This window comes from Diabrotica virgifera, chromosome 6 (genome assembly GCF_917563875.1).
Source record: "Diabrotica virgifera virgifera chromosome 6, PGI_DIABVI_V3a".
In the NCBI taxonomy this organism is placed as follows: Eukaryota; Metazoa; Arthropoda; class Insecta; order Coleoptera; family Chrysomelidae; genus Diabrotica; species Diabrotica virgifera.
The window spans coordinates 24,564,435-24,577,464 of NC_065448.1; the positions used below are offsets into that span (position 1 = coordinate 24,564,435).

General features: G+C 32.2%; 1 protein-coding gene across 1 annotated transcript in view; it reads right to left on the reverse strand.

The window, feature by feature from the left end:
* Window positions 1–13,030, reverse strand: part of LOC114337838 (protein patched homolog 1) — a 135,775-nt gene that overhangs the window by 64,373 nt on the left and 58,372 nt on the right. Inside the window, exon 2 of the mRNA XM_028288380.2 lies at window positions 904–1,150. Within this exon, the coding sequence (XP_028144181.2) occupies window positions 904–1,150 (247 nt within the window). The remainder of the gene's footprint in view (window positions 1–903; window positions 1,151–13,030) is intronic.

Consider the following 13,030-nt stretch of genomic DNA (forward strand, 5'->3'; position numbering starts at 1 on the left):
TAATTTTCAATTGCCATTTTAGGGGGGAGTTTAACTGAAATTTTAATTTATCAATACATTTATCGAAAACATACATAAAAATAAAAATACTGAGATCTTAAGCAGGTGAATATTTCTTTGGCAACAACCGCGTTTTTGCAATTGAAAATATTGTAACATTTAATAAACAAATTGAATATCTCAGAAACTATTACATATTTTTCGACCAATTTTTTTTTGCTTGATACAGGTAACATAGCGCAACTTAGTCTGTAAAATAAGATATTTTATAGTGCTTATTTAAAACGCTAAAAATAATTTTGTGCAAATTTGTTTTTAAAGTTTTATATATAATTATTTAAGTAAATAGGGGGTCAAATTTAATTTAGTAAGTCTTATGAGAAATATTTACTCTTCAACTTTGCAGAAAAAAATCCTATAGACCTTCGTTGGTAATTGAATGACCTCAGCAGTTAAAAAAGTAATTTTTTTGCAAAAATGACCCCTTTTTAATTATTTAAACAATGATCCCCTTGTATGATTTGGATACTTTCTTGAAAATATCTTTTGTACCCACCTAAACTTATATAAAATTTGTTTTAACCTGTACGAATTTACATATTGACTTTTTTTTATTTTATTAGGCTATTATACATTTATTATTTTGTTAAAAAACATGAATATTACAAGTGCCGTGAAAAATAAGATACTAATTACACAATCCCGTGAAATTATACACAATGTTTTAAAATTTATGCATGAGGAAGCAGAAGGAAATTTTACTGTGAAACACGTAACAAATAAAAAATCGAATAACGTTTGAAACCCGATTGATCTGACAACGTCGCGTAACCAAAGTTTTCGATCGGTCTGACCTTGGCAATTTCAGATATCTCTGTCGACTTGTAATTTTAGAGAACTTACCTTTTGTATGTACTCTGGAGTAAGTACATCTTCACCCGTAAGCAAAACTACTTCTTCTTGGTATGCAATTTGTAAGGATTTCATTAGCCATTCTGAGTCTTTAACGAAAGAAGATTCTGGAGGAACCCAAAGTTTAAGAGGGTTCTTTTCTTGGCGAAACCGTAAAAATCCTAAAGCGCTTAAAAGTACTACTATCCAACATATCACAATTGTTCGTTTTGGGTGTTGCCCGATATATAATCCTAACCTAAAAAAAGAAAATACATTTAAAAAATTATGGAGAGTAAATGTTTATGTCATATCAGATATTTTGGTACTACGTTCAACCGAAAAAAGAGAAAAATATCAGGGAAAATAAGTAGGGACAGATTAAGAAACAACATAATCAGCTTGCATGCCTTCACTTCCACTGACAAGCCACCACTACCATCAATGCCCGCTGGAGATAGAACACCGGCAATGACATAAAACGACGTCCACACAACATAGAACAAAGTTAGCTAGAGTACTGATCTGCTAAGAGCTCCTAACCTGGGTTTTGGAGTATTGATCTAAGGTCAAATCGTCCTACCCGTCGGTAACCAAGTATTGATTGGTCGATTTCCGTTCCTTGTCCGCATAGAGTAGTGATCGATTCGGCCACCTCTAACCTGGACTAAGCATTGATTGGTCTTTCCCTGGTGTTCGGGTACTGACCAATACATCATCGTTTTGTTTTAATCATCCTAGCCAGTGGCGTAGCTAGGGTGGGGCGGGGGGGGCGGTCCGCCCCGGGTGTCACCCCTTCAGGGGTGACACCCGAGAGACCCGATCACAAAAGAATAAATCATTAATTTGTGACTTTACTCACGTATCAATCTAAAGTTCGATATTATTTTGTGAACACACGAAACCACAGTATAAATAGGGACACTAGAACTGCTCTGAGAAAAATTGGAAGTAAAATCGTAAAAAGAAGTAAAGAAGTAAGAAGTAAAAAAGGCGCATGGCGACCGCGCAAGGTTCCCAGTCGCTAGACCGCTAGAGTACCACTCTCGCATTGCTACGTACCGGTTAACTTCCGGTTGTACTTCTTGAGATCAAAGTGCCTACATAGAAGAAATTTTACTGTGACGAAACCGAGAGAAGTCGAGGTGTAAGAAGCATTTCTTGGATTTTTTTCCGTTAAATGGAAAAAAGCAGTTAATCTAAGTAACGAAATTCTCAAGAAGCTTGAAATTGATGGTGTAGAAATATTATGAAATACCGTTCACAGGGATACGATAATGCATCTGTTATGAGCGGCGTACATGGAGGAATACAAGCTATTATTAAAGCAAAAATCAAAAAGGCCATTTTCCTCGGATCTATTGATCATTTAATTAATTTATGTGGCCAGCACTCTTTTGCACAAAACACATCTTGTATAACATTTTCCAGAACTGAAGAAGCAATTTTTAAGTTTTTTATGTGTTTCCATTAGCTGCTAGGAAGTGCTTATTAAACACAGCAAAACATCTGTTAAGCGACTTTCCACAACGCGTTGGAGTTCTCAGTCACTGCGCACTATGCTGGCTGCAGTTAAAGTATTGGCAGAACATTTTTATAGTGTTGTTCCTTCAATTTACAAAGTCTCTCATCAACAAGAAAATTTATACACCAGAGGTGCCACACATAACCTTATGCCCGCTTTGTATAATTAAAGGCATTGATCAATCAGCGACCAAAATAGGGGTACTTCGTCTTTATATTGAAGAAAAACATAATCATATTATAAAATAAAGTAATACATATATTTTGCAACGACAAAATATGAAGACGACGACATTTCTACCTAAAAACTCTACACTTCGAGCCGAACTTCAAAAAGATAATATTATGTTGAAATGTTTTGACATTCAATGTTGAACTCGAAACCAGATCAGTCCATCCATATGGCTTTTTTGTTCGAGGCTGTGCAGACACACACTTTACTTTTCCACGAACAGTAAACAGTTGAAATTAGCTGTTTCAACATTTTGTGACTTTTACCATGAAGAGGTATCAGAAGAAGACCTCCTGCTAGAAATACCAAGGCTTAGAAGACTTTTACAAGCGGCTAATATTACAGTATCTAAATGGTTAGCTGTAGACTTTTTAAAATTCATGGTGGAATGCGATTTTATGGAATCTCTCCCAAACTTGGTCGCCTTAAACTTATTTATGACCATTTTTGCATCGGTTGCTTCATGTGAGAGAAGTTTTGGGAAGCTAAAATCAATCAAGAATTACTTGCGAGAAACAATGACGTCAACAAGGCTTAATAACCTCGGTTTATTAACTATCGAACGGAGCAATTAATGTTAGGAGAATGGAGCGGTCAATTTTAGGAATAACAATGCGAGACAAAATCAAAAACGAAGAAATTAGCAGAAGAACAAAGGTGACTAACGTCATCGAAAGGATAGCCAGGTTGAAGTGGAGATGGGCAGGACACATAGCCAGAACGACAGATGGGCGATGGACGAAGAGGTTACTGGAATGGAGGTCAGGAGAAGACAAGAGAAGCGTCGGTCGACCGCCTACAAGATGGACTGACGACTTAAGAAAGCTAAAAAAACTGGATCAGAGCGGCGCAGGATAGATGGAGATGGAAACGAGGGGAGGAGGCCTATGTTCAGCAGTGGACTATTGAGGCTGGATGATGATGATGATTAACTATCGAACATGAAGCAACACAAAACATAAATATAGAAAATGTGATTTCAGAACTTTTCGCTAGTAAAGCTAAAAAATATTTTAATTCATTCACATAGTGTAAAACAAAAAAGTAAATAAACTATTATATAGAACTGCCGGGAACTAGAGAGTGGTAGCTCGAGATAGGGAGACATGCAGAAACTTAAGAGGCCTATGTTCAGCAGTGGACGATAGCGGTTAGACGACGACGATGATATACTATTTACTGCAGTTTCGTTAACTATAATTCTTAATTTTTTCATTATTCAAAACATACGGTTATCGGATTTTTAGGATTTGGGGTGACACCATCGATTACCGCCCCGGGTGTCACCCACCCTAGCTACGCCACTGATCCTAGCATAGGCAGTAGTTACTTTTCGAAGGTATCAACAGCCGACTTTAGGCGTAGTGCCGTCGGTTTTATTCAGTAGGATTCGTATTTTTATTTTATTCTACATACAATATAGTCCACAGAAATAAGATTTTTCTCGTGACACATCCCCCTCCAGGCCGAAACCAAATTTTTTGAGTAGTATGGACATCTATAATAATCACCTATATGTTTCCTGCAGCCGATTTTGATGATATACATAGTTATAAACAAATGAAGATCAAAAACGGTAAATTTTCGCTTTTTTCGTCTATTACCAAAAAGTTAAGCATTTTAAACAAATTAGAGAGAAAGAAACTCATAAATCGTATAAAAAACTTCAATATGGTGTTCGTTGAATATGCGTATCCTTATTGGTTGCTTAGAAAATTGCAAAATAAATTATAAATTTTGAGTTTTTATAAATATTCATAACTTATGTAAAAATTAACTTAGAACCTTCTTATTAAACGAAATGCTGAAACTTTTGGTGCTTAAATTATACCCTAAATTTCAAAGCAATTGGTAAAATAGTTTAAAAGTTATTTAATTTGTTTATCCCAAATTCATTTTTTTTGCAACACTATAAGTCAGAAAATTATGAGGTTACAGTAATACTTCGGACAGTTTATGAAAGAAGAACATTCATACTATTAACTTAATTAAAAAAAAAAATGACAAAAAGTAATTTTAAACAGTGTAAAATTATTTTGCAAAAACATGTCGATTTTTTGCTTACTTATAAACAATTAGAATAACTTTTTAACCGTTACCCGTAGAAAAAATATTTTTTCATATTTAGAAAGACTGAATTTTTATACACATTTAGAAAGAAAACCAATTGTCCTAGGACAATTAGGAACAAAGTTGCCCCCCCCCCCCCATTTTTAATTCACATGTTCTTACAAAATAATTTTGCAATATTTAGAATTATTTTTCGTCATTTTTTTTAATCAAATTAATAGTGTAAATCTTGTTCTTTCATAAACTATCCAAAGTATTAAGGAGCATTTAAATCAAAGCGAACACGAACGAACGAACGAATTTGTTCGTTAACTTTATTGTATTTGTAAAGCGAATCGAGCACGACCGAACGAATTCGTTCGGAAAAGGAAATCGTTGTTCAATGTGGGCAGTGGATAGACGGTAGCGAACGAATTCGTTTAGAAGTACTGATTTAATTTATTTACAAACATTAGTTTGAGAGGGTTGTTTATTGTGTAGTTGTGAAAACATAATTTTGCAATATGGAATATGCCTATGAATCCCAAAATCGAAGCTATATAAATTAATAAACAGAAAAACTGATGCTTGTTTTAACATTTCTATAGGAATGGGTTGTGATGTCTCTGAACTAAAAAAATGAATTAGCTTCTGGCATCATTTAGACGAGAAAGATAAAAAGAGGGTTCGAAGTGGTTTGCTTTTAAAAGCCTAATGTTTTTATTGGATAAATTTCAACCCAGAAACACTAATGATGTAACCAAATCAAATTAATTGCTAAAATTAATTAAAAGAAAATTTATTTTGATACACCAATTTTACAATTTATTATTTGAACATAATATAGTCATAATATCAAGAGCAAGTAACTTTTTCGAGGAAGAATTTTAAGAAAGCTGGTTCTTTATTACATATGTTATTTTCTAAGCTCCCTCAAACAGCGTATAATACCTGCTACCTGCTATTTTTGTAAGCTATTATTGTATTAAAATTTACCCAGCAAGAAACACGAAAATAAACTTAAACACAATGTGTGACTGGCACTGGCCCATCTTAAAAACATCTGCGGGCAATATGCACTCCCGATCATCAACGAATGCGAACGTTCGCTTCAATGTAAATGGCCCTACTTTGTAGCGAACGAATGACCAAGCGAACACCTACGAATTCGTTCCTTCGTTCGTTCGTTCGTGTTCGCTTTGATTTAAATGCGCCTTGTAACTTCATCATTTTTTGACTTATAGTGTTGCAAAAAAAAAATTATTTGGGATAAACCAATTAAATAACTTTTAAACTATTTTACCAATTGCTTTGAAATTTAGAGTATAATTTAAGCACCAGAAGTCTCAGCATTCCGTGTAATAAGAAGGTTCTAAGTTAATTTTTACATAAGTTATAAATATTTATAAAAACTCAAAATTTATAATTTATTTTGCAATTTTCTAAGCAACCAATAAGGATACGCATATTCAACGAACACCATATTGAAGTTTTTTATACGATTTATGAGTTTCTTTCTCTCTAATTTGTTTAAAATGCTTAACTTTTTGGTAATAGACGAAAAAAGCGAAAATTTACCGTTTTTGATCTTCATTTGTTCATAACTATGTATATCATCAAAATCGGCTGCAGAAAACATACAGGTTATTATTATAGATGCCCATATTACTAAAAAAATATACTAAAAAATTACCCCGTATAATGCCATCAAAGCAACCAATTTTGTTGCCGGAATAATAACAAACAATATCAATACATGTACCTACCTATAAACGGATGCAAAAATCTTGAAAATCGGAATACAAATAATAAAGTTACAAAATATTGTCAAACTTAATCAAATATTTTTAGCGGCGGAATTTTGTGCCGGTGAGTGTAGAATCTAGATTAAACTTTTCTATCTTATTTCTCTGGACTCATACCACCATAAATACAACGATAGAATAAAAGAAACTATAAAAATAGCATCATCCTATTATAGTTTTTTTATTGACAAACAAAATAATAATAAACAAAAAATATCCCGCACTTGTACTGGTCCATTTGATGACTTATATGTACAGAGTGGACCAAAGAAAAGAGTCCACGGAGTCCATTTATTAAATTTTACGGAAATGAAGAAACAGGTCGATTTTTGATCTAAAGCGGACACATTTTTACGGTACATATATCTGTCATTTGTCAACCCCTTTCCCTTCCATTTCCCCCACCCCTTATTTTTCAATAGGAAATAGGGGTCGTGTGCTGCCTCATTTGAAAGGTTATTTAATTCTCTATTCAGTAATATTAACATTGACATAATTATTTATACAGGGTGTCCAAGAAAAAATAATTTCGAATTAAATTAATTGATACAAAAAGAAGAATGTATGCAATTTATTTAACTCAAAATACATTTTACTACTGACAGAAAGCAGAGAAAAATGATTATTTGACAAATAAATATTGTTTTTCGCTTAAATTCAATATTCAACCCACCAAGACTCAGATGGGTGGCAGCTTGAACATAGAAATTAAGCGAAAAGCAATGTTTATTTATCAAAAAACATTTTTTTCTGTTTTGTGACAGCAGTAGAATGTATTTTGAATTAAATAAATTACATACTTTCTTCTTTTTGTGTCAAGTAATTTAATTAAAATATTGTTTTCTTGGACACCCTGTATAAATAATTATGTTAATGTTTATATTACTGAATAGAGTATTGAATAACCTTTTAAATGAGCTAGCACATGACCCCTATTCCCTATATAAAATTAAGGGGTGGGGGAAGTGGAAGGGAGGGGGTTAACAAATGATAATATGTAGTATGTACCGTAAAAAGGTGTTGCCGGAATCAACGGAATGTTGCCCTTAGATCAAAAATCGACCTGTTTCGTAATTTCCTTAAAATCTAATAAATACTGCCAAATATCGAGGTGAACTCTTTTTTTGGCCCACTCTGTATATCAATTAATTATGTAGGGGAGAGTTGGACAAAACCGGGTACCTGGTTCCGAAATTACCGATTGCAGATTCTGAGAGTTTGGAGGAAGAAGATAATAATGACGATGCGTGTCTATATCCTACAATGGACTATTTCCATATTCTAAGGCGAAGGAAGGCTGGATAAAAAGTGTGTCTTGCACCAAATGGGCTCATGAAGCCTGTAGTGCCTATGACGATGTAGATGAAGTTTTATTGGTGACTTCTGTTCATAGATTTTCGATTTCTGTTGACATACTTTCAATAAATATTTTATTTTCTGCCCATTAGTCTGTTTACAAGGTAATTAAGTTACTACCCGGTTTTATCATACCGGTTGGACAAAACAGGGTATTTTGCAATATTTTCATAAAAATCAAACTTAAGTCATTTGAGAATATTTCAATCTGCAGCAAACATTTGCTACTCTAACATAGCACAAGATACAAACTGTTTTTGGAATGGTACCCGGTTTTGTCCAACTCTCCCCTACCTATGTTGTTTGTAGCTACGGTAATTTTATTACCACAATTGATTACTTCTAAATTACATACTATTTTAATTACCTAATTACTAATTTGTTCAATTACGTTCAAACATTCCGTTTATGACCTCATAATAAATAATCACGTTAACATGCTAACTAGCACTATCATCGTTTCAACTTTATTGATAGATGAAGGGAAAAATCATAGTTGAAAAATAGTATTCGATAGAGTATAAATAAACAGAATGTTAAACATTAATATTGATGTTTGATATCATTGATCCTTGAAAAGTAATTAATTATATTTCTTCAACCGCAACTTAGAAACGATTTTTTTGTACCATACTGAACTGCGAAACATTTAATGATATCATCTTTAATTCTGCCAATTTGTACCTCAGTTTTTGCAGTATTAAATGATCTTTTTTTGTTATACATTCTATGTATAATAATTTTTTTGCCCATATCCCTATACTCAACTTCCTAGTGTATCAATATTAATCATCCTCACATACATGTCTAAAAGCCCGTCCTCACTTAGCATGTTATCAACATGTTACCGAAACTTGTTAACAACATGTTGACATGTTTTTTATAACATGTTGATAACTTTTGTGTTAACCGTTCAACGTCATATCCAGGGTAATAAGGATTTTCTCGGGACACTCAAAGATCCAGGTAGCTGACTACTTTTTTAGTTATTGTAGACCTATAGGAAGTTAACCTACCTGTTTCCTGCCTAGAGTTCGCGTCAGTTTTTTAATTAGAGGAAAGTAACCAAATATGGAATAGTGCCCTAATATGGAATTCCTTGATTTCTCCGAAAATATAAGTTGGAACCGCACTACAAGACCATCCTCTATTTCAGTCGCTCTCTTTATTATCGTATTCACACCTCTGTGTCAGATGCGAGAACGATACGTGTCTGACAGGCGCGTTTTGTTTTATCGTCTTGCATAAAATTTCAAAGGTAAATATATTCAACGAGTATTATTGGTTATTATGCATGAATACAGTCTTGTTATGCTATTGCGTATATCAATAGTACCTTTATTTTGATATTTTATGACCTTCTGTAATTAAAACATTACGACTTGAAAAAATGTTGATACTACATAGTTTGTGGGCTCATTATGATTGTGCTGGTCCAGAGTTTCATACATGGATATGTGATGTCTGCAAGTGAATTAAGCTACTTCTTTCATTTTTCACAATTTTCTTATTTAAATTTATTTGATCTCAGATGTTTATGTCTATTTTTGTTATTAATATGTTGGTTTATGTCTATATTCCATATATGGGTACCTATTCCATATTTGGTTACTCATTTGGGATTTTGTTTTTTATTCGATTTTTTTTGTTCAGATATTTAATTGAAGGCTTTTAATTACTACATAAAAATGTATGACTGATGTGTCATAACATTAAATTGTTTTCATTTCTATAAAGGTATTATTTTATATCCCCAAAACAAAATGGTATTCCATAATTGGCGACTTTCCTCTATTAACAATTTAGTGCAAAAATCGCGATTTTTTAGATTTTTTGCACTCCATTCAAAAACTAAATAGTTGACATAAAATTACAAAATTAAGTTTTTTAGAACATTGAAAAACCTTCAAAATGCCGATTTTTGAAAGTTAAAAGTTAATTTGTTGCTACGCAAACTGCAAAATAAGTGAAAATCGTTATTTGTTAATAACTTTTACTAAAACTACCTTAGAACTTTAGTGTTTCACCCAAAGTTGGATATTGGGGTACTTAACAAACCCTCAAAATTTGAGTGCATTAATTAGTTTAAGAGTTATTCTATTTGTTTATCCCAGAGACCTTTATTTTGCAATAAGATAAGACAGAAAATAATGAAGATAGAGCAATTCTGAGTATACCAAATGAAAGTAGAAGAGTGATAGTATCAAAATGTATTAAAAAAAGATAAAAAAAATGATTAACCTAGTAAAAAATCCTAATGCCAAATTTTTAAAATTTTGTAGTTTATAAACATTTAGAATAACTTTAAAAATGTTGTCCGTAGAAACAATATTTTTATATATTCGAAAAGATAGTATTTTAACACGAATTTTCAAATACAAAAAGTTAGCCTGGGCTCATTTGGGACAAAGTTAGCCATATGGTTTTTTTAATTCACAGCTAATTTGTTTATAATAATTAAGGAATCTCATTAATGCCACTTTAAAGATGGGGTTTGTATTTTTTCTTAAAAAATTTGCACAAACATTATACCTTCACAGCACCCTCTACGATTTTTCAAAAATGTAGTGCAAACGATTACTAGGGGGAACCTACAAATCCAGCGAGGTAAAATACCAAAAAAGCAGTTTCAAACGAATATAATTTGCTGTATCTCCGGATCAACTCAATGGATTTTGATCTTTCTTTTTTAATTGGTATGTATTTTTTACGTACATTACAAATATGCAATTTGTTTATAAATTTATTAGTTAATAAACAGTCTAATTTGTTAAACAATCCTTGAAAAAATATTTTTTTACAAAATCTATTTTTTTAATCATAGTATCATTAATGAACACAGAAAAAGTTAAAGTACACTTTAATAAATAAATGATTTTTATTAGATAATTATTTATTGAAGATAATTTATTTATTAAAGTATACCTTAACTTTTTCTATGATTAATAGGGATAGTATGATTAAAATCGTGGATTTTTGGGAAAAAATTATTTTTTCAAAAATTGTTTAAACAAATTAGACTGTTTATTAATTAATAAATGTCTAGACAAATTACATATTTGTAATGTACAGAAAAATTACATACAAATTAAAAAAAGAACGATCAAAATATATTCAGTAGATCCCGAGATATAGAAAATGATAGTAGTTTTAAGTTGCTTTTTTAAGTTTTTGAACTCGTTGAACTCGTTTTGAATTTGTCGGCTCCCAGCTCCCCCTTCACTTACCACGACTAGTCACCAGTTAAACTACATTTTTAAAAATTCGTGTAAAATACCAGCTTTTCTAATATGTAAAATGACTTTTTCTACAGACAATATTTTTAAAGTTATTCTAAATGTTTTTAAACTACAAAATTTCACAAATTTGGCATTGGGATTTTTGACTATATTAGATAATCTTTTTATCGTTTTTTATTACAATTTGATAGTATCAGTTATCTTCATTATTTTCTGTCTTATGTTATTGCAAAATAAAGGTCTCTGGGATAAACAATTAGAATAACTCTTAAACTAATAAATGGATCGGTCTCAAATTTTGAGGGTTTGTTAAGTACCCCAATACCCAACTTTGGGTGAAACACTAAAGTTCTAAGGTAGTTTTAGTAAAAGTTATTAACAAATAACGATTTTCACTTATTTTGCAGTTTGCGTAGCAACAAATTAACTTTTTAACTTTCAAAATCGGCATTTTGAAGGTTTTTTAATGTTCTAAAAAATTAAATTTTGTAATTTTATGTCAACTATTTAGCTTTTGAAAGGGGTGCAAAAAATCGAAAAATCGCGATTTTTGCACTAAATTGTTAATAATTAAAAAACGGACGCAGACTCTAGGCAGGAAACAGGTAGGTTTTCATCCTATAGGTATACAATAACTAAAAAAGTAGTCAGCCACCTGGATCTTTGAGTGTCCCGAACATGGTCTATTTCTAGTTTATTACCCTGGTCTAACCAGGGCATTTAGGAAAAATAAATCGATTTTTAAATACAGCAACTATCAACTTGCAACTTTTTGCATTGTGTACACACAGCTTGAAACATTACCACTTCATGTGACCAAAGGTACACGCAGTTTCTGGTAAAAATCAACTGTGTACCAGAAATGGTACACACAGTAGCCAAAGTGTGAAACTTCACATACAGAAGAATGATTTCATTTCTATAAAACGTTATGCGAGTTGCTTCAATTTTGCACTTGATCTCTTTACTTGGGTCTATACTAAAATCACAATAAAGATGCGCTAGAAATAAACAAACCAAGACCCGTTGAATGTTACGAGGATCGTAAATCATGATCTTCCGAATCATGATTTGGGATGTACAATGTAAATATATTTTAAAATATCATTTGGAAGTGCTCCTCGTATCGTTATAAAATAAAATAATTACCTCACCGTTTATTATTCATTTCAACTCCGATTTACACCTAGCTTCGACTCGACAAAGATAATCAGAATCTTCGTAATCAACCACTAAAAAAGCTGGTTCCCGTCTTGTGTAAATAACAAAATACATTCACCAAGTCAATTTACCAACTGGTGAAGCGTTATAGTTATACACAATGCATGTCTAGGAAAGCATTGTGAAATTGGCGACTAGATAGCATACATTTTGTCTCAGAAACATTCATTTTTAGACTCATTTCTCTTCCTTTCGTTAACGCAATCCAACAACTCATTAAGACCTGAACATTATCGAATAAGATAGAAATGTCGTCAGCGTATCCAAGATTATAATTGGTTCACCATTTATTTTCACTTCCAAGTCTGTATCTTGTATGAGCCTGTATCATGAGCTTGTATCATAAGCCTGCTTAAAAGCTATATCCGAGTAGATATTAAATAACAGAGGGGACAGAATGCATCCCTGCCTGATGTCTCTTATAGAATTTAACCTTCGTCGGTTAATATCTCATCGACTCGAACGACAGCTTTCTGCTTCCAATATAAGTTGTGTATGATATATGTAGATCTGACAATGCCTTTGGTTCTTAATATGTATGTTTAAAAGCGTTTCATATTGTACCTTATCGAAAATCTTTTCGTTATCGATGAATATGTAAATATATTTACGTTGGTCGCAGCATTTTTGGAGAAGTAGGAACATTTAATCCAAAAAGTGCTACACAAGTACTCAGTGCCAGTGGCGGCTCGTGATTTTTACAATAGGGAAGG